The following is a 23,947-nucleotide window of genomic DNA, read 5'->3' as shown; positions in this document are numbered from 1 at the left end:
CTCTCTAATAGTGCTCTATAATAGTGCTCTATAATATACTCTCAAATAGTGCTCTATAATAGTACTCTATAATATACTCTCTAATAGTGCAATATAGTAGTGCTCAATAATATACTCTAATCGTGCTTTCTAATAGTACTCTATAATATACTCTCTAATAGTGCTCTATAATATATTCTATAATAGTGCTCTATAATATACAAATTGTGCTCTATAATAGTGCTCTATAATATACTCTAATTGTGCTCTAATATATTTTCTAATAGTGCCCTATAACAGTGCTATATAATAGTGTTCTATAATTGTGCTCTATAATATGCTTTCTAATAGGGCTCTATAACAGTGCTATATAATAGTACTCTATAATATACTCTCTAATAGTGCTCTATGATAGTACTCTATAATATACTCTCTAATAGTGCTCTATAATATACTCTCTAATAGTACTCTATAATATACTCTCTAATAGTGCTCTATGATAGTGCTCTATAATATACTCTCTAATAGTGCTCTATGATAGTGCTCTATAATATACTCTCTAATAGTGCTCTATAAAAGTGCTCTATAATATACTCTCTAATAGTGCTCTATAACAGTGCTCTTTCATTGTGCTCTAATAGTGCTCTATAATATACTCTCTAATAGTGCTCTATAATATACTCTCTAATAGTGCTCTATTATATACTCCCTAATAGTGCTCTATAATATACTCTCTAATAGTACTCTATAATATACTCTCTAATAGTACTCTATAATATACTCTCTAATAGTGCTCTATAAAAGTGCTCTATAATATACTCTCTAATAGTGCTCTATAACAGTGCTCTTTAATTGTGCTCTAATAGTGCTCTATAATATACTCTCTAATAGTGCTCTATAATATACTCTCTAATAGTGCTCTATTATATACTCCCTAATAGTGCTCTATAATATACTCTCTAATAGTACTCTATAATATACTCTCTAATAGTGCTCTATAATATACTCTCTAATAGTGCTCTATAACAGTGCTCTATAATATACTCTCTAATAGTGCTCTATTATATACTCCCTAATAGTGCTCTATAATATACTCCCTAATAGTGCTCTATAATATACTTTCTAATAGTGCTCTATAATATACTCTCTAATAGTGCTCTATAATATACTCTCTAATAGTGCTCTATAATATACTCTCTAATAGTGCTCTATAATATACTCTCTAATAGTGCTCTATAATAGTGCTCTATAATATACTCTCTAATAGTGCTCTATTATATACTCCCTAGTAGTGCTCTATAATATACTCCCTAATAGTGCTCTATAATATACTCTCTAATAGTGCTCTATTATATACTCCCTAATAGTGCTCTATAATATACTCTCTAATAGTGCTCTATTATATACTCTCTAATAGTGCTCTATAATAGTGCTCTATAATATACTCTCAAATAGTGCTCTATAATAGTACTCTATAATATACTCTCTAATAGTGCAATATAGTAGTGCTCAATAATATACTCTAATCGTGCTTTCTAATAGTACTCTATAATATACTCTCTAATAGTGCTCTATAATATATTCTATAATAGTGCTCTATAATATACAAATTGTGCTCTATAATAGTGCTCTATAATATACTCTAATTGTGCTCTAATATATTTTCTAATAGTGCTCTATAACAGTGCTATATAATAGTGTTCTATAATTGTGCTCTATAATATGCTTTCTAATAGGGCTCTATAACAGTGCTATAAAATAGTACTCTATAATATACTCTCTAATAGTGCTCTATGATAGTACTCTATAATATACTCTCTAATAGTGCTCTATAATATACTCTCTAATAGTACTCTATAATATACTCTCTAATAGTGCTCTATGATAGTGCTCTATAATATACTCTCTAATAGTGCTCTATGATAGTGCTCTATAATATACTCTCTAATAGTGCTCTATAAAAGTGCTCTATAATATACTCTCTAATAGTGCTCTATAACAGTGCTCTTTAATTGTGCTCTAATAGTGCTCTATAATATACGCTCTAATAGTGCTCTATAATATACTCTCTAATAGTGCTCTACAATATACTCTCTAATAGTGCTTTACAATATACTCTCTAATAGTGCTTTACAAGAGGGAGTGGCTCATTGAGTACAGACACTGACTGGCACTGAGTTTGAAGCAGGGGAACCTGGTTCAATTCCTGGTGTCAGCTCCTTGTTACCTTGGGCAAGTCACTTTATCTCCCTGTGCCTGAGGCACCAAAAACATAGATTGTAAGCTCCACGGGGCAGGGACCTGTGCCTGCAAAATGTTTCTGTAATGCGCTACGTAAAACTAGCAGCGCAATACAGGAACATGCTATTATTATTATTATAGTGCTCTCTAATAGTGCTCTATGATATATATATGGGAAAGTTAGGAAATTAACGTCAGCCTGAGGTAGGTAAATTCCCCTCATTGTTCCAACATCTTCAGGCGTCGGAGCTTAGTGAATAGGATGTGAATAATTGCTTAGTGAATAGGATGTGAATAATTAACTTGCTGCTAACTACTCATTTACATACTGTACACCACGTTAAAAACAACGCTGACATATCACATATAAAAAGTCCATTATCACGGCTTTACTGCTGACAAATGGCTTTAGTGAATAGGTTGATAAATAAAATTAAAGACCGATAAAACTATCATTCTTTATCATTGAACCCCTTTTCATGAATCTAGGCCTAAGTCTGAAGGCTGTGGGATACGTGTATAGCTGCCTCTGCGAAGAACTCGCATGCCAGTCCATCAGAACCTGCATTTTATCTGAGCTACATGGAGCGTATACCGTGTGTAATGCTTATAACAGATCACTTCTTGTGTATTATTACATTGTCTACATGTTTGTATTAGAGAGCAGTCACTCCATGAGTCAAACTAGGCTTAGTCAGCAACTGTACGGCCTATCAACGTGAAATGACGGAATCGTACGTCAGCCACAGGTATGTGAACCTTTGTAGCCAAAGGGGCCAGCAACTGCGTTGCGGGTCCCACTCACGGTGACTACGTTAAGTAGAAATGTATTTATCTCATGGATAAAGGGAGCTACAAGCCCGACAGCCTCTTGACCATGGCAATGCCCCAGATGTTGGAAGCCACGTTACCTGAGCAGACCAGCTCATCGGTTCCCGTGGCACAGTCCTGGTCTCCATCACACACCAGCTCCTTCCGCACACAGATCCCGTCTGGACACTGGAACTCCCCTGAGCTGCAGAAGCAGCCCCTCTCATCGCTGAAGTCCCCGCAGTCGTCATGTCCATCACAGCGGTGAATGTACGGCACACACTTACCCAGGGAGCAGCGGAAGTGAGCGGAACTGCACCCTGAGGAGCAGCCTGAGAAAGGGGAGGTGGGTCCAGTTACAAGAGAGGGGGAAATACAGTCTCAGATTCATGTGCCATGAAATGAAGAGTTAATTACAGATACCGTCACTCTAAAAAGACATTTCAGGAAAGACCAAAGAAATCAGATATCTAGTGTGCTACTTGTGTAAAAAGAAAGGTAAGGATCACTGTACAGGGTTGGAAAGGTGACAGTGTGGAAACTGTACTGAGACATTGCTGGAGAAAAGAACGTGTGGATTAAGTTTCATAACTTTAAAAATAATGTTGCCAGCTGTGAATGCCCAATGTTGACGAAATCTGCAAATGTGTGAGAAGGTTTTCCCCATCTCTGGTACACCTGCCAGTCCCCACATAAGTCACGGAAAGGGGTTAATGTATCATGGCAATTTTAGAGCAAAAGTAGGACTATTTCACCGTGCGTCTATGTATCAAAGCATTGTGCTCCGATTTTGTCCCTTCTGAGCTAGCTTGCACCTTGGGGAGAGTCAGGAGGAGTTGGGGAGGGGGGGGTGGGGGTTACGTGGTGGACAGATTATAATTATATGTATCACATTCTGCGTCTCTGCCCCAGCATGCACCTTGGGGAGAGTCAGTAGGAGGGGTTGGGGGAGGAGTTACATGTTGCACAGATAATAATGAGATGTATCACATTCTGCATCTCTGAACCAGCTTGCACCTTGGGGAGAGTCAGTAGGAGGAGTGGGGGAGGAGTTACATGGTGCACAGATTATAATGAGATGTATCACATTCTGTGTCTCTGCCCCAGCATGCACGTTGGGGAGAGTCAGTAGGAGGAGGTGGGGAGGAGTTACATGGTGCACAGATTATAATGGGATGTATCACATTCTGCATCTCTGCCCCAGCTTGCACCTTGGGGAGAGTCAGTAGGAGGAGTTGGGGAGGAGTTACATGGTACACAGATTATAATGAGATGTATCACATTCTGCATCTCTGCCCCAGCTTGCACCTTGGGGAGTCAGTAGGAGGAGTTGGGGAGGAGTTACATGGTGCACAGATTATAATGAGATGTATCACATTCTGTGTCTCTGCCCCAGCATGCACCTTGGGGAGAGTCAGTAGGAGGAGGTGGGGAGGAGTTACATGGTGCACAGATTATAATGAGATGTATCACATTCTGTGTCTGTGTCCCAGTTTGCACCTTGGGGAGAGTCAGTAGGAGGAGTTCTGGGGGGAGTTACATGGTGCAGAGATTATGAGATGTATCACATTCTGCGTCTCACCCCCAGCATGCACCTTGGGGAGAGTCAGTAGGAGGAGTGGGGGAGGAGTTACATGTTGCACAGATTATAATGAGATGTATCACATTCTGCGTCTCTGCCCCAGCTTGCACCTTGGGGAGAGTCAGTAGGAGGAGTTGGGGAGGAGTTACATGGTGCACAGATTATAATGAGATGTATCACATTCTGTGTCTCTGCCCCAGCATGCACGTTGGGGAGAGTCAGTAGGACTAGGTGGGGAGGAGTTACATGGTGCACAGATTATAATGAGATGTATCACATTCTGTGTCTCTGTCCCAGTTTGCACCTTGGGGAGAGTCAGTAGGAGGAGTTCTGGGGGGAGTTACATGGTGCACAGATTATGAGATGTATCACATTCTGCGTCTCACCCCCAGCATGCACCTTGGGGAGAGTCAGTAGGAGGAGTGGGGGAGGAGTTACATGTTGCACAGATTATAATGAGATGTATCAAATTCTGCGTCTCTGCCCCAGCTTGCACCTTGGGGAGAGTCAGTAGGAGGAGTTGGGGAGGAGTTACATGGTGCACAGATTATAATGAGATGTATCACATTCTGTGTCTCTGCCCCAGCATGCACCTTGGGGAGAGTCAGTAGGAGGAGTGGGGGAGGAGTTACATGATGCACAGATTATAATGAGATGTATCACATTCTGCGTCTCTGCCCCAGCTTGCACCTTGGGGAGAGTCAGTAGGAGGAGTTGGGGAGGAGTTACATGTTGCACAGATTATAATGAGATGTATCACATTCTGCGTCTCACCCCCAGCATGCACCTTGGGGAGAGTCAGTAGGAGGAGTGTGGGAGGAGTTACATGTTGCACAGATTATAATGAGATGTATCACATTCTGCGTCTCTGCCCCAGCTTGCACCTTGGGGAGAGTCAGTAGGAGGAGTTGGGGAGGAGTTACATGGTGTGCAGATTATAATGAGATGTATCACATTCTGTCTATAATGCTCTGGAGGGCGGGAGGATCTGGAAATGTTTGACGAGCACCGTTTGCAAATGAAGCATGAACTTGGTACAACATTTGTAGCGCCTGCTCCTTAAAGAAGCCGCACCCATACTAACGTAGTCTATTCCTATCTATGAGACAGACTGGGTGCTACAGCACGAGGCTGATTACAGTTTCCTCATCACAATGCAAATCAATGGAAGATACACAAATTGCCCTCTTTATTCTCATATAGTTTCATGACTGACATGTTGGAAAAGTAGAAAAAATAGGCTAAAGCGCTCCAATGCCAGGTATAATAGAATAATGCAAGCCAAACCACTAATCCAAGGTATAGGAAATGAGTAATGATATTAGTACTTAATATCCAATAGTATGGGTACTATCCTCCTGAAGACAGGTGGTAGATGGTACATGCCCACCCACCATCAGTCTCATTGGCAGGTTCCCCTGAACATAAACAATACTCACAAATCCTAGGAGTGGTAGGCAGGCTGTGCAGCTTCCAATATGTAGTAAACAGGAGTAAATGGAGGGCAAAGCGCACAAGCAAAAACGGAGCAGGAAGGACCCAGAATCAAAAATAAAAACATTTTGGCATGAAGGGCAATACCACAAAAGGTGGTGCCACCTCTTAGAGTTTACAGAGACATGTAGGCCCATATATACTGTGCAGTCTGCAGCCATTAGACACCTTCCAGCTGGGAAGACACCTTACAAATCAATACATTGGATGAGCCATCAGGCACCTTCCAGTCCAAGCCGTGGCCTTACGGCAGAAGAATGCTTAATAACTGTGGCCCTCAGTGTTATTATACAGCTCAGCACGGCTGGAGGTGACATTGACCTCGTTCCTTCACATGGGTAACTCACCTGATTCATCAGAGTCATCTGCAAAGCCACAGTCCAGGTCCCCGTCACAGACGTGAGCCCGTGGGATGCAGCGTCCATTGGAGCAGCGGAACTCCGTGCTGCTGCTGCAGGCTGGAGGGGGACAACCCCACTCATCCGAGTGATCCACACAGTCAGCGCTGCCGTCACAGCGGTGAGCCAGGGGGACACACTGCCCGTTGGCACAGCGGTGCTCATGTGGGGCACAGGTCAGTGAGCAGACCTCGTCCGATCCATCCCCGCAGTCATCCTCGTTGTCACAGACCCAGGCGTTGGGCACACAGCGCTCACTTAGGCGACAGACAAACTCATTGTCACCACAGCGAGAGGAGACCGAGCAAGTCTCCACCGGACACTGCCACAGGCCGGCCTCACAAGTGCTAGGACACGAGGAAAGGGGGAAGCAGACTTCAGTTTTATTGTTGGGAAATAGAGACGGACGATAAACTTCATGCACATTTACAGACCTGGCCAACGTTCGACATTCACAACTGAAGAAGAGTCACATAGTCACAGATATAACGTGTCATCCACCAGGAAACCACAAACATCTCACTAACCGAGCACCTGGAATTAACATCTCACTTACTGAGCACCTGGACTTAATATCTCACTTACTGAGCACCTGGACTTAACATCTCACTTACTGAGCACCTGGACTTAACATCTCACTTACTGAGCACATGGACTTAACATCTCACTTACTGAGCACCTGGATTTAACATCTCACTTACTGAGCACCTGGATTTAACATCTCACTTACTGAGCACCTGGACTTAACATCTCACTTACTGAGCACCTGGATTTAACATCTCACTTACTGAGCACCTGGACTTAACATCTCACTTACTGAGCACCTGGACTTAATATCTCACTTACTGAGCACCTGCACTTAACATCTCACTTACCGAGCACCTGGACTTAACATCTCACTTACTGAGCACCTGGACTTAACATCTCACTTACCGAGCACCTGGACTTAACATCTCACTTACTGAGCACCTGGATTTAACATCTCACTTACTGAGCATCTGGATTTAACATCTCACTTACTGAGCACCTGGACTTAACATCTCACTTACTGAGCACCTGGATTTAACACCTCACTTACCGAGCACCTGGACTTAACATCTCACTTACTGAGCACCTGGATTTAACATCTCACTTACTGAGCACCTGCACTTAACATCTCACTTACCGAGCACCTGGACTTAACATCTCACTTACTGAGCACCTGGACTTAACATCTCACTTACTGAGCACCTGGACTTAACATCTCACTTACCTAGCACCTGGACTTAACATCTCACTTACTGAGCACCTGGACTTAACATCTCACTTACTGAGCACCTGGACTTAACATCTCACTTACCGAGCACCTGGATTTAACATCTCACTTACTGAGCACCTGGATTTAACATCTCACTTACTGAGCACCTGGACTTAACATCTCACTTACCGAGCACCTGGACTTAACATCTCACTTACTGAGCACCTGGACTTAACATCTCACTTACTGAGCACCTGGATTTAACATCTCACTTACTGAGCACCTGGACTTAACATCTCACTTACTGAGCACCTGGATTTAACATCTCACTTACTGAGCACCTGGATTTAACATCTCACTTACTGAGCACCTGGACTTAACATCTCACTTACTGAGCACCTGGACTTAACATCTCACTTACTGAGCACCTGGACTTAACATCTCACTTACTGAGCACCTGGACTTAACATCTCACTTACTGAGCACCTGGATTTAACATCTCACTTACTGAGCACCTGGATTTAACATCTCACTTACTGAGCACCTGGACTTAACATCTCACTTACTGAGCACCTGGACTTAACATCTCACTTACTGAGCACCTGGACTTAACATCTCACTTACTGAGCACCTGGACTTAACATCTCACTTACTGAGCACCTGGACTTAACATCTCACTTACTGAGCACCTGCACTTAACATCTCACTTACTGAGCACCTGGACTTAACATCTCACTTACCGAGCACCTGGACTTGTAGCTTTTGTGAACGTTTTGAGGGAAAAAAGGTGGCAAATATTAGGAAATACTGGTGAATTTCCCCAAACTTTGCAAAAGAAGAAGTGAGGAGCAGGCACTGTAACCCGGGTTATAAACCGATAGCTTTCATTCCAATGTTTTTCTGATTGACAAATGTATTGATACAATATTGAAACTTTTGCTACTGGGAACACAACGGATCGAGCTCCTGCGCAGAGCACCGTGAGTCTGACGCACATCAATGGTTTATTCATTCTTACGCTTCTTTTTGGGTCAAACATAAAAAAACCTACTGCCCAAGGTCCGCACAAAACAGTTATCGCGTGAGAGAGCGCTGAAGGTGGCCAGGACTCACCAGTTCCTGCAGCTTTGCTTCACAGCAGTGCCGGCTGGGAACGGCACACCCTCCCAGTAACACGGGCACGCCGACGAGTCAATGCAGCTTCCCTCTGAAAGATGGAGAAATCAGACTCTCTGTCTCTGTATCTACCCGACGGACAATGTAATGAAGTAAATCTATAAGCATGGACGTGGTTAATGGGAACCTGTTCTCAGGGTTTGGAGAAGCAGGACCCCAGGTGTGAGTGTGAGGAATGACCTGCGTGTTGGTAACAGCTGGAGATAGCTTGCTGGTTTGGGGAGGATGATTAGGAGGTAAGTGCCAGCGATGAGTGAAAGGAGAAAGCCATCTTCTGCCATCAGGCCCTTTCCACCGCGTGAACACACCATACAGAAGACTTTCAAATCAATGGACTGTCGGGTGTGTTCCAGACAGTGAAGGTGTCTTCTGGCAGAAAGCTGCTTAGTAAATCTGGGCCTGAAACCATTGAATCCATAATAGCTTCAATCTTAACATAAAGAACTGATGGAAGGTGCAGGTAACTGGGGAAGTCTCAGACTTTAAATAGTGGTGAGTGTGACGGCAAGGGTCACCGGGCTATATAATAAAGGTTACGCCCTCTGGTTACCCTGGGGCCCCGTGGGTTACTTGCAGCTACCCAGCACTTTAGCCAGGGGCCAGGTATCGTTACATGCAAAGTTAAAGTGCCCCTGCTTTTCCACTTTCCATGTTCCCTTTGCCCCCGACTCATGAAACTTTAAGTGTAAGTTTTAGGTGAGATATTTGGGTAAGAAAACAATTATTTTGTTTGCAGGAGTTCGGGGCCGGAGCTACCGGTGGTACATTAATTCTACCGGGCGAGCAGGCACGATTTGCCGGTACGTGGGTGGAATTACATTGGGGCTGCCCAGTGTCCCCCAGACTCCTGATTTTTGGGCCCCGATATCTCAGTCCTATGTCCCTTACAGCCATGAGTCCCCCCAAGGTCTCCCATGTATCAAAATATGTTTTCTGTGTTTTAAACATTTATTATAAGGCGCTATGCAGTCAGCCAGGGCATCTGCTTAAGGTGCCGGGAAGTCTGCAAGTCTGTAGTTCAAAGGGGAGACGGGATGTTGAGAGGTGTCGGGGTGCTAAGTGGCCGGGGCAGGGTGGAGTACTGAGTCCGGAGAACAGAGACCCCCTGCGGGGAGGACCCTCTGGTCTGCCAGACTCAGTGGAGCCTGCCCAGTAGGTGGCAATCGGTTGACTGGGGAAAGCGGCAGAATAGCGGCGCGTTTCCCATTGGTCAATTCATATGTCCCGCCCACGGGGCATCCAGAGCCGGCTTGACGCACCCCCTCCTCTGATGTCAGCCAAGAGACGAGCCACTGTTTCTATTGGCTAGTGGGATAGGGTTCCCATGCTCTGATTGGTCGCTCCTCCTACCTCCATGCTAAGGATAGCTTAGCGGAAGGTATGTAAGGAGATGGCCGAGGCAGAGAACCAGACCTTCCAGACCATCCAGTGACTTGTGTCGATGAAGCTAGGGCAGGCTTTTCAAAGTTGCTCTGTTGCAAATTGTAGAGCCTCCGGCTTCATTTTGAAGCTAGGAAAGTCTGCCTCGCAGAGACAATGTCCCGTCTTTTGTGCCCAAGTTCTACAAATAGAAAGAAGTGGTCGCAGCTAGGACTTGAAACCGAAAAGAGAACCAGGAGTACCCGGTCAGGGTAAGCTCACCGAAGCGGGTGCCCTGCACCTAGGAAAGCCTAGATTTCCCCCCCAGATCCCCAGTAAGTGTGCTTTTAACTGTATATTGTGTCATTCTTCTTGTTGTACGTGGGTTTACCGAAATAAACTAAATTTTTATTTCTACTGCCTTGTTTTGCCTAATGCATGATCCCGGCACAAATATAAAAAGTGATAAAAGTTCCCGGTCTCCCGTGACAGTGAGTTACATGGTAAAGCAATACTCCGCCACACGAGACACGGGGGAAACATGTTCAGTAAACCAGTGAAATAATAAGAGTCGCCTTTGACTAATTCCGTGTAATCCAACAGCCTTTAGGTTACAAAAATAAAAACGTGAAAAGTATTCTGAGCGTTATAACTTTGGGTAGAATAACGTCCTCATCTCGAGTAGGTGCTGGGTGGCACTGGCATGTACCCTCTGCTCAGGTCACACGCCCAGTGTGTTTCCAGGAAGACAGTTTCCTAATCTGTGTATTACCATGAAGTTATCCAAAAAGATAGCACAGCGCGCAGCAAACAGAGCAGGGTCAATGAAATAAAAAATCAATTTATTAGAAAAACATTTAAAAAAATGGAGGGTGCCACACTCCTACGCGTTTCGTGTGTATAAGCACTTTATCAAGGAGTAGCACTTGATGCCTTGATAAAGTGCTTATACTGTACGCACGAAACGCGTAGGAGTGTTGCACCCTCTGTTTTTTTTTAATGTTTTTCTAATAAATTGATTTTTTTTATTTCTGCGACCCTGCTTTCTGTCTGCTGTGCGCTGTACTATCTTTTTGGATGTCTCTGGACCCTACATCGGCTGCACGCCTGAGGAGACGTTACCAGGGGAGGCATAGTGAGTCGTGATTACGCAATTTGGACTATCCCAATGAGGAGGGGAAGTGTATAGCTCACATGCCACTCACCACCTTCAGGGAGTATTTGTCCTTTATTGGTTGCTTCTATTGATTATCACCGATATCACTCCATTGTGGATTTATTACCCCATAAGTCTATGTTCTCCGGTTCATCATTTGGAAATATTATCGACGTGGGACAAAGTACGTGAGCACCAGGACCACCAATGCACACGTTCTTACCATGGAGCAGCTTCCCCTCCGGGCAGAAGCACCCTTCCACACAGGACAGCGAGCTGCAGTGCTCCTCGGGATCCAGTCCAAGGTTCTTACAGGTCCGAGGACAGGCGGGTCCACAGGCTTCATAGGCCAGCCCATTGTCGCACTGCATAGCTGGGGCCGGAGAGACACAGAGATGGGAGGAGGTTTGTAACTGTGTACGCATCCACACCCCAGCTGGACCAATATTTGTATGCGAATACAGGGGGGCTCAACTCCCGGCCTCAAGACCCCCCAACAGGTCAGATTTTAAGGACCTCCCAACTTCAGCACATGTGGCTCAATCAAAGACTGGGCCTCTGATTGAGCCACCTGTGCTGAAGCAGGGACTGATTGAGTCACCTATGCTGAAACAGAGACTGATTGAGACATCTGTGCTGAAGCAGGGATATCCTTAAAACCTGACCTGTTGGGGGGGGGCTTGAAGACTGGAGTTGAGCCCCCGCGTGCTAATATAAAGTGAAAGTAAACTTCCCCACGATGACTCACTCAGAGAGTTTGACCCCATGTTTGTGAAAAATGCAGGCAATTGTTTCGCAAAAGCTGGTAAAAAGGAGACGTTTCCCACACCGTCACAGCAAAAAGAATCCTTTTCTGGCTGCGCATAGTGACAATTACAGACGCCTTCGCTGAAATGTGCGGCGGTTTTACACATTACTTAAAAAAACAATCAAAGGAAGGTGAACAGAGACGCGCGCCCAGCAGGTCACGTTCTCATATGTACGAGGTGTTTAAGATTGATGTGAAAGCCTGGGGACTGTGAATGGTCCCTTATAGTGTGGGGTACATATACAGTACAGTATATGGCTTTATGGGCCGCAATGGTCCCTTTACAATGTAGCTTCCCAAAATATGTAATGAATGGATATGTGAGATCAGGAGAAACAGCAAAAGCCGGAGAGATACAGTGCGTGGCTAAGGCCAGTCCTGCTCGAATGATCATTTCTAGAAATAATTTGGGTGAATTTTGACTTGTTTGCTAAATTAATTACTAATCATAAATCAATAAAATGCGTCGGATCCCGTTTCACCGGGTAATTATTTTCACGTACATAGAATACGTTACACCAGTGATTCCCAACACGGGGTTCATGAACCCCTCATCGGTCAATGAGATCTCTCCAAGGGGTTCGCCCCCTGAAAATCTGTTACGGGGGATCCCAGGCATTATAGTGGGTTCCTGAGCCCTTGTGGGGAGTGCACACTTATAGTAAGGCCCCAAACTGCACTTAGCGCGGGGGGTATCGCTCTCAGTTACAGCAGGAGCTTCCAAAGTCTCTTCCCACTTCCCACAATGCTTTGCATCCACAGCAGAAAGGCATTGTAGGAAGTGACTTTGGAGCTCCTGCAGTGAGTGACAGCGATACCCCCATGCTGCCCGCACACTGAGGGGCAGTTCGGGGGATTATTACGCGTGTGTTCCCCCCACGGGCTCAGGACACGATACTGCCTGGGATCTGTCACATCGTTCTGTTAGCGAGAGTCTGACGAGTCGGCAATAAGATTTATTCATTGGGGGTTCTCAGGACAAATATTAATTAGCAAGGAGCGCCTCCCTGGCTTTCTATTAATGGCGTCTCCATGTCAGCCTGGATCTCCGTACGTACGACACAAGTCCTGCGTCCTCCAGCGAATATACACTCCCCGCTGGTTACACTCCTCTGCGTACGTGGCAATGGCCGTGCACAGACACTCACAGTCCCCGCCGGAGTCACACCTGCAGAGACGCGGGGTGAGAACACACAGAGATTCACCAGGACAGAGGGCGACGGGTCAGGCAGAGACGCCCGGAACGTAAATACAAGTAGTACAAATGTGTCAGGTTCAGAGCACAGGGGAACACGTGCAAATCTCTCTGTGTTTCCAGCCCAACACTGGGGATGTGTTTAGAAGACATGGGTTAGGAAGACATAATCCACATGCACTCTAACCAGACTGGGGCGGGCAGGCCTGGGGGGCAAGAGGGCAAGTCACCCCTGGGCTGCCCTGATTTTAAAGATTAGGGCCAACAGCTCTAAGGAAAAGAGGGAACTGCAGTTACATATCCAGCCACAGAGGGAGCCTGTGAGCAGCCAGATCTCACTGTGGCTTCTCCCCTGGGCCAGTCCTCTCTGCAACCCCTCCTGTTGGGTCCAGCAGTCTAGTGTGTGAAGGTCAGCTGGTCAACTCAGTTTGGGTGTTAGTCTTTGTTTGTGTGTGTCTGAATCAGTGCTAATCACTATGTTTGGGAAGTGTGAGTCTGTGCTGGTCAGTGTGTGTGTGTCTGTGCTGGTAGTGTGTGTGTGTGTGTGTGTGTGTGTGTGTGTGTGTGTGTGTGTGTGTGTATGTGTGTGTGTGTGTGTGTGTGTGTATATTTCTGTGTGTGTGCTGGTCAGTGTGTATCTGTGAGTCTGTGCTGGTCAGTGTATTTCTGTGTGTGTGCTGGTCAGTGTGTGTCTGTGAGTCTGTGCTGATCAGTGTATTTCTGTGTGTGTGCTGGTCAGTGTGTACGTGTGATTCTGTGCTGGTCAGTGTGTGTCTGTGAGTCTGTGCTGGTCAGTGTGTACGTTTGAGTCTGTGCTGGTCAGTGTGTACATGTGAGTGTGTACGTGTATGTCTGTGCTGGTCAGTGTGTGTGTGTCTGTGCTGGTCAGTGTGTACATGTGAGTGTGTACGTGTATGTCTGTGCTGGTCAGTGTGTGTGTGTCTGTGCTGGTCAGTGTGTACATGTGAGTGTGTACGTGTATGTCTGTGCTGGTCAGTGTGTACATGTAAGTGTGTACGTGTATGTCTGTGCTGGTCAGTGTGTGTGTGTGTGTCTGTGCTGGTCAGTGTATTTCTGTGTGTGTGCTGGTCAGTGTGTACGTGTGATTCTGTGCTGGTCAGTGTGTACATGTGAGTGTGTACGTGTATGTCTGTGCTGGTCAGTGTGTGTGTGTGTGTGTCTGTGCTGGTCAGTGTACTTCTGTGTGTGTGCTGGTCAGTGTGTACGTGTGATTCTGTGCTGGTCAGTGTGTACGTGTGAGTGTATACGTTTGTGTCTGTGCTGGTCATTGTGTGTTTGTGAGTCTGTGCTGGTCAGTGTGTACATGTGAGTGTGTACGTGTATGTCTGTGCTGGTCAGTGTGTGTGTGTGTGTCTGTGCTGGTCAGTGTATTTCTGTGTGTGTGCTGGTCAGTGTGTACGTGTGATTCTGTGATGCTCAGTGTGTGTCTGTGAGTCTGTGCTGGTCAGTGTGTATGTGTGAGTGTGTACGTTTGTGTCTGTGCTGGTCATTGTGTGTTTGTGAGTCTGTGCTGGTCAGTGTGTACATGTGAGTGTGTACGTGTATTTCTGTGCTGGTCAGTGTGTGTGTGTGTGTGTCTGTGCTGGTCAGTGTGTGTGTGTGTGTCTGTGCTGATCAGTGTGTGTGCTGGTCAGTGTGTATCTGTGAGTCTGTGCTTGTCAGTGTGTGTGTGTGTCTGTGCTGGTCAGTGTGTGTGTGTCTGTGCTGGTCAGTGTGTGTGTGTGTCTGTGCTGGTCAGTGTGTATCTGTGCGTCTGTGCTGTACCATTTCTTTGCAGCAAGTTGGGGTTACAGTTCCCTAAAACAAGGATCTGTAACCCATGGAACTTTCTTCCGGGATACAACGGGCGACTCTTCATCAGAACAAGAAGTCTTATAGTATCTTTATGGTATCTTCCCTGTCCTCCACTTTCTCAATGGGGCTTCTCCGCCCCACTTACCCGCAGGCATCATAGACACACCAGTCATAGTACTGCTGGCACGGCGCGTCCTGGTGGCACGGAGCGAAGAGAGGCTGCAGGACGATGCTGCACCTCTTCCGGGCCCAGGTCACCCGGTGGCTGTTCTCCTGGAAATGAAGGCACTTGTGGTGATGGTAATACCGCACAGGTCATGCTGTGCAGTAACTGCATACCTAGTACTCAGCCTAACACTAAATACTGCACCCCTTCCTAAAATAGTGTGCTAAATATTGCACCCCTTCCTAAAATAGTGTGCTAAATACTGCACCCCTTACTAAAACAGTGTGATAATGAGGGAGTGATCTGTGGGACTGTGGGGAGTTTGTATCCACGTCTCCCGGCTGCACGATTGGGGCAAAACTGGGAATAAAATCTGCACCCTATTTAGCAAATTGTACTTCGATAAATGTGGTGTCGTATTTTTTTTGCTTTTACGCCTCGCACAAATAAGACCAAAATCTTGGCTTTTATATTGTCGCTCTATAGTTGCAACCTCTGGGGAGAGCCACACGGGACCTTCTCCCCACATTTATAGACGTTAGTGACATAACGGTCCCCACGGGCCAGTTATTTTCCTGCCACCAGCTATTTAGAGCTGTGACTTCTCTTCTGTACAGTGTGATATTTTGTAGACGTTTATGTATCAGGACAAAAATGGTGCAATTCTGGGGCAAAGAAATGCATAAAAATATATTATATAAAAAAAAAAAGATTGATTTCGGTGGTATTTTTTTTATACATATGGAGACTTATTCTATCGCCGTTTCGGCAATCTCGTAAAGAGACCCCCCATTATAGGCTTTCCGTGCGAGAGCGCCAAAAATATATTTGTTGTCCATTTCTGCGCCCCAGAATTTCACCGCTTTTGTCTTAATACACAGGCCCCTAAAAAGAATCCGGAACCCGCAGATTACAGAATAAGCCCCCTGGGGTGCCCTGTATCAAAGCCTAGCGGCTGCAAAACGGGAGTAACAACAAACTGCACCAATTGTAATCAAGAAAACATCCCTCTGCTTCCCACGGGCCCTTTCCCGTTGATAAATACGGCGCATAGTTTTTGCGTCAGTTTTGCACCCGGGACATTTGAGATTTCTTTGCCGTAGCACTGACTCAACACTACTGCACTAGCTGAATTAGCCCATATGGCAAAAGGGGTGCAATTTGGGGGCAAAACAATTGCTCCAGATTTAATCACGAAAGCATTTGATTAACAATAGGATATTTGCATTTGATGCACAAGGTGCGGACGTCTTGCCCCAGAATTTCTTTTGCATTGATATTTAGGGGGGTTATTCATTAAACGATGATAGTGCCGATCAGGACACTGCTGAATGGAACCTCCCACTTGCAGCAGGCGAAGCAGAACGTGGACATATGAAATACTGAATTCGAAGAGAGAGCGGCCTTTTCTATGCCATTAACTGAGAAACAGGGAAGGTTGTTAGGGGAAACGGCGTTGGTTATTAGCACCGATCTGAGCCTCGTACCGTGCACGGGTGTTCAAAGTCGTCGCTGTGCACCTCGGGACACATGAGGCTCATCCGCCAGCTGTTTCCAAACAGGTCCGAGGTGGGCTCGATCATTCCCTGGCGACTCGTGAAGTCGTTCTCCGTGTCCCCGTCAAAGTTCCCGCACAGCCCGCTCACCCGGCCTTGGAAAGCCGGATCCAGCTTCACATACACACGGGTCCCTGCCGAGGAGGGACACAACAAAACCTTTCCTAGTAGAGTAGGGTGTTTCCAAGTTATTGGGTCGTCTAGTCCAACAGCTGCTCAATGTTCCCTCCCCCGTAGTGTGCGTGGCGTCGTTAACGTTTCATACATCTATGTTTCGTAGGTAGATGCAGAAAGTGAAGATCTATTATCCTTGATAAAGAACCCATGAGCGTTCGAAACGCGTTGGATTTTAGGATTATGACCCAATAAAGTTCATATTTTTCCGATATTGGGTCCTCTCCTTGCTCCGTTGGATCGTGCGCTCCTTTTCACTTTCTGCATCTGCTACCCTGGAAGCTGCACATCCTGCCAGTCCCAAACCAAGGATTCGTGAGTACTTCATTACTGCTACAAGGTTGCCTCCAATGAGACTGATCGTGGGGGTTATTCCTGTCCATTACCTGTCTTCAGGAGGCTTATTACCTCATATTGCTAACTACACTCACTATTATTGTGTTCTGGATTACACTTGGACATTGGCATTGGCTATTATTGGTTATTATACCCAGCATTTGAGCGCTTCTTCATCTCTATCTATGTTTCTTAGGTAGACAGTAAATGGCCGAACACGCATGGGGGTTAATATTGAAGGGGAGACAAGAAATGCACAATGATGCAAATCAGTAGTATACGTGCATGAAGTTACTCCTCATGTTGCTCCATCTAACCATTCAGTTCAGTTGGATACAAGGACTTGACTATCCCACCACAAAGATTCTGTGAATCTCTGACACAGGAATCTCTCTAAATGGTCCTTTGTTTCTGTAGCTCATCGGCACAACCCCAAAAAGAGGCAAAACACCCTAATTCCCTCCCTCCTCTGCTCAACTTCATGTCATGACAACTTTAATTAGCCAAATGTTGGCATTCGAGATAATGATATAAGTGACTGAGCGTGGGAGGTTGTGGGGAAATGTATACTGTACACCAGTGATTTTCAACAAGGGTTCAGCGAGGACCCCTCAGGGGTTCCGCAGCCACCAGAGGGGGAGAGCTGGGATAACGCTCCCAGCTGTCCCGGGGCTGGAAGCGCTGCAGCATCCCCACGTAGCAGTGATCCGGCATCAGCAGCAACAGCCGGCAGCTCACTGCTCTTTCCTCTCCCTGCTTCTGCCGTCAACTTCCGGCTGACAGGAGAGAGAGGAAGAATCAGCGCAAGAGCCGACTCCCTTAAAGACAGTGTGTATGTCTGTGTGTATATCTGTGTGTGTGTGTGTCTGTGTGTGGGGTAGGGGGAGAGAGTGTGTGTGTGTGTGTGTGTCTGTGTGTGTTGGGTAGGGGGAGAGAGTGTGTCTGTATGGGGGAGGGGGATAGAGGGTGTGTGTGAGGGGGAGCGTGTGTGCGTGTGTGAGAGGGGGGAGAGTGTGTGTGTATAGAAGAGAGGGGAAGACAGAGGGGGAGAGTGAGTGTAAAGGAGAAAGTGTGAGGGAGAGAGCATAAGGGGGAGAGAGGACGGGGGACGAGAGACAGGGGCGGGGTAGGGGTTCCCCAGAATTTCACAATCGAATCCTGGGGTTCCCCACCCAAAAAAAATGTTGAAAACCACTTCTGTACACAATATAAAAGCTCCTATCGGGGAAACAGAAAATTAGGAAGCTCTACTAGTGATCTACTTACTTGTACTTGCATTGGGGGAAAGTGCACATGTTACAAAGCCAACTAAATACAAGGGATTAATACTGAGAGTTGGCCAGTATGGGGGCTGGAGAGGGCCCGGCTTTGTTTCCTCACCCTCCTGCTTTATGGAATAGCCAGTTCTTGGTAAATTATACTATTTCCACCCATGGATGTATCCAGCGCAGCGCAATACAGTAATGCTCACTATTAGAAATATGAGCATGAAACTAATTCTTACTACCGCTTACTTGTAAAGCGCCAACATATTGCGCAGCGCTGTACAAAGGGGGTACAGAGTAATGTATATTAAATAAACAGAATGACATACAAATAAGAACAAAGAAGCGCAAACAGATACAGAAGTAATGCAGGCCCTGATCCTCAGAGCTCACACTCTATAGGTAATGCAGGCCCTGATCCTCAGAGCTTACACTGTATAGGTAATGCAGGCCCTGATCCTCAGAGCTTACACTCTATAGGTAACGAGGGCCTTGATCCTCAGAGCTTACACTCTATAAGTAACGAGGGCCCTGATCCTCAGAGCTTACACTCTATAAGTAATGCAGGCCCTGATCCTGAGAGCTTAAACTCTATAGGTAACGAGGGCTCTGATCCTCAGAGCTTAAACTCTATAGGTAACGAGGGCTCTGATCCTCAGAGCTTACACTCTATAAGTAACGAGGGCCCTGATCCTGAGAGCTTACACTCTATAGGTAATGCAGGCCCTGATCCTCAGAGCTTACACTCTATAGGTAATGCAGGCCCTGATCCTCAGCGCTCACACTCTATAGGTAATGCAAGCCCTGATCCTGAGGGCTTACACTCTATAAGTAATGAGGTCTCTGATCCTGAGAGCTTACACTCTATAGGTAATGAGGTCTCTGATCCTGAGAGCTTACACTCTATAGGTAATGAGGTCTCTGACCCTGAGAGCTTACACTCTATAGGTAATGAGGTATCTGATCCTGAGAGCTTACACTCTATAGGTAATGAGGTCTCTGATCCTCAGAGCTTACACTCTATAGGTAATGAGGGCCCTTATCCTAAGAGCTTACACTCTATAGGTAATGAAGTCTCCGATCCTCAGAGCTTACACTCTATAAGTAATGAGGGCCCTGATCCTGAGAGCTTACACTCTATAAGTAATGAGGTCTTCGATCCTCAGAGCTTACACTCTATAGGTAATGAGGGCCCTGATCCTCAGAGCTCACACTCTATAGGTAATGAGGGCCCTGATCCTCAGAGCTCACACTCTATAGGTAATGCAGGCCCTGATCCTCAGAGCTCACACTCTATAGGTAATGCAGGCCCTGATCCTCAGAGCTCACACTCTATAGGTAATGCAGGCCCTGATCCTCAGAGCTCACACTCTATAGGTAATGCAGGCCCTGATCCTGAGGGCTTACACTCTATAAGTAATGAGGTCTCTGATCCTGAGAGCTTACACTCTATAGGTAATGAGGTCTCTGATCCTCAGAGCTTACACTCTAAAGGTAATGAGGTCTCTGATCCTGAGAGCTTACACTCTATAGGTAATGAGGTCTCTGACCCTGAGAGCTTACACTCTATAGGAAATGAGGTCTCTGATCCTGAGAGCTTACACTCTATAGGTAATGAGGTCTCTGATCCTCAGAGCTTACACTCTATAGGTAATGAGGGCCCTTATCCTAAGAGCTTACACTCTATAGGTAATGAAGTCTCCGATCCTCAGAGCTTACACTCTATAGGTAATGAGGTATCTGATCCTGAGAGCTTACACTCTATAGGTAATGCAAGCCCTGATCCTGAGGGCTTACACTCTATAAGTAATGAGGTCTCTGATCCTGAGAGCTTACACTCTATAGGTAATGAGGTCTCTGATCCTGAGAGCTTACACTCTATAGGTAATGAGGTCTCTGACCCTGAGAGCTTACACTCTATAGGTAATGAGGTATCTGATCCTGAGAGCTTACACTCTATAGGTAATGAGGTCTCTGATCCTCAGAGCTTACACTCTATAGGTAATGAGGGCCCTTATCCTAAGAGCTTACACTCTATAGGTAATGAAGTCTCCGATCCTCAGAGCTTACACTCTATAAGTAATGAGGGCCCTGATCCTGAGAGCTTACACTCTATAAGTAATGAGGTCTTCGATCCTCAGAGCTTACACTCTATAGGTAATGAGGGCCCTGATCCTCAGAGCTCACACTCTATAGGTAATGAGGGCCCTGATCCTCAGAGCTCACACTCTATAGGTAATGCAGGCCCTGATCCTCAGAGCTCACACTCTATAGGTAATGCAGGCCCTGATCCTCAGAGCTCACACTCTATAGGTAATGCAGGCCCTGATCCTCAGAGCTCACACTCTATAGGTAATGCAGGCCCTGATCCTGAGGGCTTACACTCTATAAGTAATGAGGTCTCTGATCCTGAGAGCTTACACTCTATAGGTAATGAGGTCTCTGATCCTCAGAGCTTACACTCTAAAGGTAATGAGGTCTCTGATCCTGAGAGCTTACACTCTATAGGTAATGAGGTCTCTGACCCTGAGAGCTTACACTCTATAGGAAATGAGGTCTCTGATCCTGAGCGCTTACACTCTATAGGTAATGAGGTCTCTGATCCTCAGAGCTTACACTCTATAGGTAATGAGGGCCCTTATCCTAAGAGCTTACACTCTATAGGTAATGTAGTCTCCGATCCTCAGAGCTTACACTCTATAAGTAATGAGGGCCCTGATCCTGAGAGCTTACACTCTATAAGTAATGAGGTCTTCGATCCTGAGAGCTTACACTCTATAGGTAATGAGGTCTCCGATCCTCAAGAGCTCACACTCTATAGGTAATGAGGGCCCTGATCCTGAGAGCTTACACTCTATGGGTAATGAGGGCCCTTATCCTCAGAGCTCACACTCTATAGGTAATGAGGTCTCCGATCCTCAGAGCTTACACTCTATAGGTAATGAGGGCCCTGATCCTAAGAGCTCACACTCTATAGGTAATGAGGGCCCTGATCCTCAGAGCTCACACTCTATAGGTAATGCAGGCCCTGATCCTCAGAGCTCACACTCTATAGGTAATGCAGACCCTGATCCTCAGAGCTCACACTCTATAGGTAATGCAGGCCCTGATCCTCAGAGCTCACACTCTATAGGTAATGCAGGCCCTGATCCTCAGAGCTCACACTCTATAGGTAATGCAGGCCCTGATCCTGAGGGCTTACACTCTATAAGTAATGAGGTCTCTGACCCTGAGAGCTTACACTCTATAAGTAATGAGGTCTCTGATCCTGAGAGCTTACACTCTATAGGTAATGAGGTCTCTGATCCTCAGAGCTTACACTCTATAGGTAATGAGGGCCCTTATCCTAAGAGCTTACACTCTATAAGTAATGAGGGCCCTGATCCTGAGAGCTTACACTCTATAAGTAATGAGGTCTTCGATCCTCAGAGCTTACACTCTATAGGTAATGAGGGCCCTGATCCTCAGAGCTCACACTCTATAGGTAATGAGGGCCCTGATCCTCAGAGCTCACACTCTATAGGTAATGCAGGCCCTGATCCTCAGAGCTCACACTCTATAGGTAATGCAGGCCCTGATCCTCAGAGCTCACACTCTATAGGTAATGTAGGCCCTGATCCTCAGAGCTCACACTCTATAGGTAATGCAGGCCCTGATCCTCAGAGCTCACACTCTATAAGTAATGAGGGCCCTGATCCTCAGAGCTCACACGCTATAGGTAATGAGGGCCCTGATCCTCAGAGCTCACACTCTATAGGTAATGCAGGCCCTGATCCTCAGAGCTCACACTCTATAGGTAATGCAGGCCCTGATCCTCAGAGCTCACACTCTATAGGTAATGCAGGCCCTGATCCTCAGAGCTCACACTCTATAGGTAATGCAGGCCCTGATCCTCAGAGCTCACACTCTATAAGTAATGCAGGCCCTGATCCTGAGGGCTTACACTCTATAAGTAATGAGGTCTCTGATCCTGAGAGCTTACACTCTATAGGTAATGAGGTCTCTAATCCTCAGAGCTTACACTCTATAGGTAATGAGGGCCCTTATCCTAAGAGCTTACACTCTATAGGTAATGAAGTCTCCGATCCTCAGAGCTTACACTCTATAAGTAATGAGGGCCCTGATCCTGAGAGCTTTCACTTTATAAGTAATGAGGTCTTCGATCCTCAGAGCTTACACTCTATAGGTAATGAGGGTCCTGATCCTCAGAGCTCACACTCTATAGGTAATGAGGGCCCTGATCCTCAGAGCTCACACTCTATAGGTAATGCAGGCCCTGATCCTCAGAGCTCACACTCTATAGGTAATGCAGGCCCTGATCCTCAGAGCTCACACTCTATAGGTAATGCAGGCCCTGATCCTCAGAGCTCACACTCTATAGGTAATTCAGGCCCTGATACTGAGAGCTTACACTCTATAAGTAACGAGGGCCCTGATCCTCAGAGCTTACACTCTATAGGTAATGCAGGCCCTGATCCTCAGAGCTTACACTCTATAGGTAATGCAGGCCCTGATCCTGAGTGCTCACACTCTATAAGTAACAAGGGCCCTGATCCTGAGAGCTCACACTCTATAGGTAATGAGGTCTCCGATCCTGAGAGCTCACACTCTATAGGTAATTCAGGCCCTGATACTGAGAGCTTACACTCTATAGGTAACGAGGGCCCTGATCCTGAGAGCTTACACTCTATAGGTAATGAGGTCTCCGATCCTCAGAGCTCACACTCTATAGGTAATGAGGGCCCTGATCCTGAGAGCTTCCACTCTATGGGTAATGAGGGCCCTTATCCTCAGAGCTCACACTCTATAGGTAATGAGGTCTCCGATCCTCAGAGCTTACACTCTATAGGTAATGAGGGCCCTGATCCTCAGAGCTCACACTCTATAGGTAATGAGGGCCATGATCCTCAGAGCTCACACTCTATAGGTAATGCAGGCCCTGATCCTCAGAGCTCACACTCTATAGGTAATGCAGGCCCTGATCCTCAGAGCTCACACTCTATAGGTAATGCAGGCCCTGATCCTCAGAGCTCACACTCTATAGGTAATGCAGGCCCTGATCCTGAGGGCTTACACTCTATAAGTAATGAGGTCTCTGATCCTGAGAGCTTACACTCTATAGGTAATGAGGTCTCTGATCCTCAGAGCTTACACTCTAAAGGTAATGAGGTCTCTGATCCTGAGAGCTTACACTCTATAG

The 23,947-nt window shown here is 46.1% G+C and overlaps 1 protein-coding gene across 1 annotated transcript in view; it reads right to left on the bottom strand.

The window, feature by feature from the left end:
- LOC142488297 (SCO-spondin-like) overlaps positions 1–23,947 on the bottom strand; it is a 403,111-nt gene that overhangs the window by 278,823 nt on the left and 100,341 nt on the right. Inside the window, exons 23-29 of the mRNA XM_075588669.1 lie at positions 16,904–17,106; positions 15,396–15,523; positions 13,299–13,408; positions 11,656–11,805; positions 8,855–8,948; positions 6,454–6,851; positions 3,132–3,362 (exon numbers count right to left, since the gene is read on the bottom strand). Coding sequence (XP_075444784.1) covers positions 3,132–3,362; positions 6,454–6,851; positions 8,855–8,948; positions 11,656–11,805; positions 13,299–13,408; positions 15,396–15,523; positions 16,904–17,106 — 1,314 coding nt within the window. The remainder of the gene's footprint in view (positions 1–3,131; positions 3,363–6,453; positions 6,852–8,854; positions 8,949–11,655; positions 11,806–13,298; positions 13,409–15,395; positions 15,524–16,903; positions 17,107–23,947) is intronic.

This window comes from Ascaphus truei, chromosome 2 (genome assembly GCF_040206685.1).
Source record: "Ascaphus truei isolate aAscTru1 chromosome 2, aAscTru1.hap1, whole genome shotgun sequence".
Taxonomy (NCBI): domain Eukaryota; kingdom Metazoa; phylum Chordata; class Amphibia; order Anura; family Ascaphidae; genus Ascaphus; species Ascaphus truei.
Note: the sequence above shows the minus strand (reverse complement) of the source record. Positions and strands in the feature narration are given on the sequence as shown.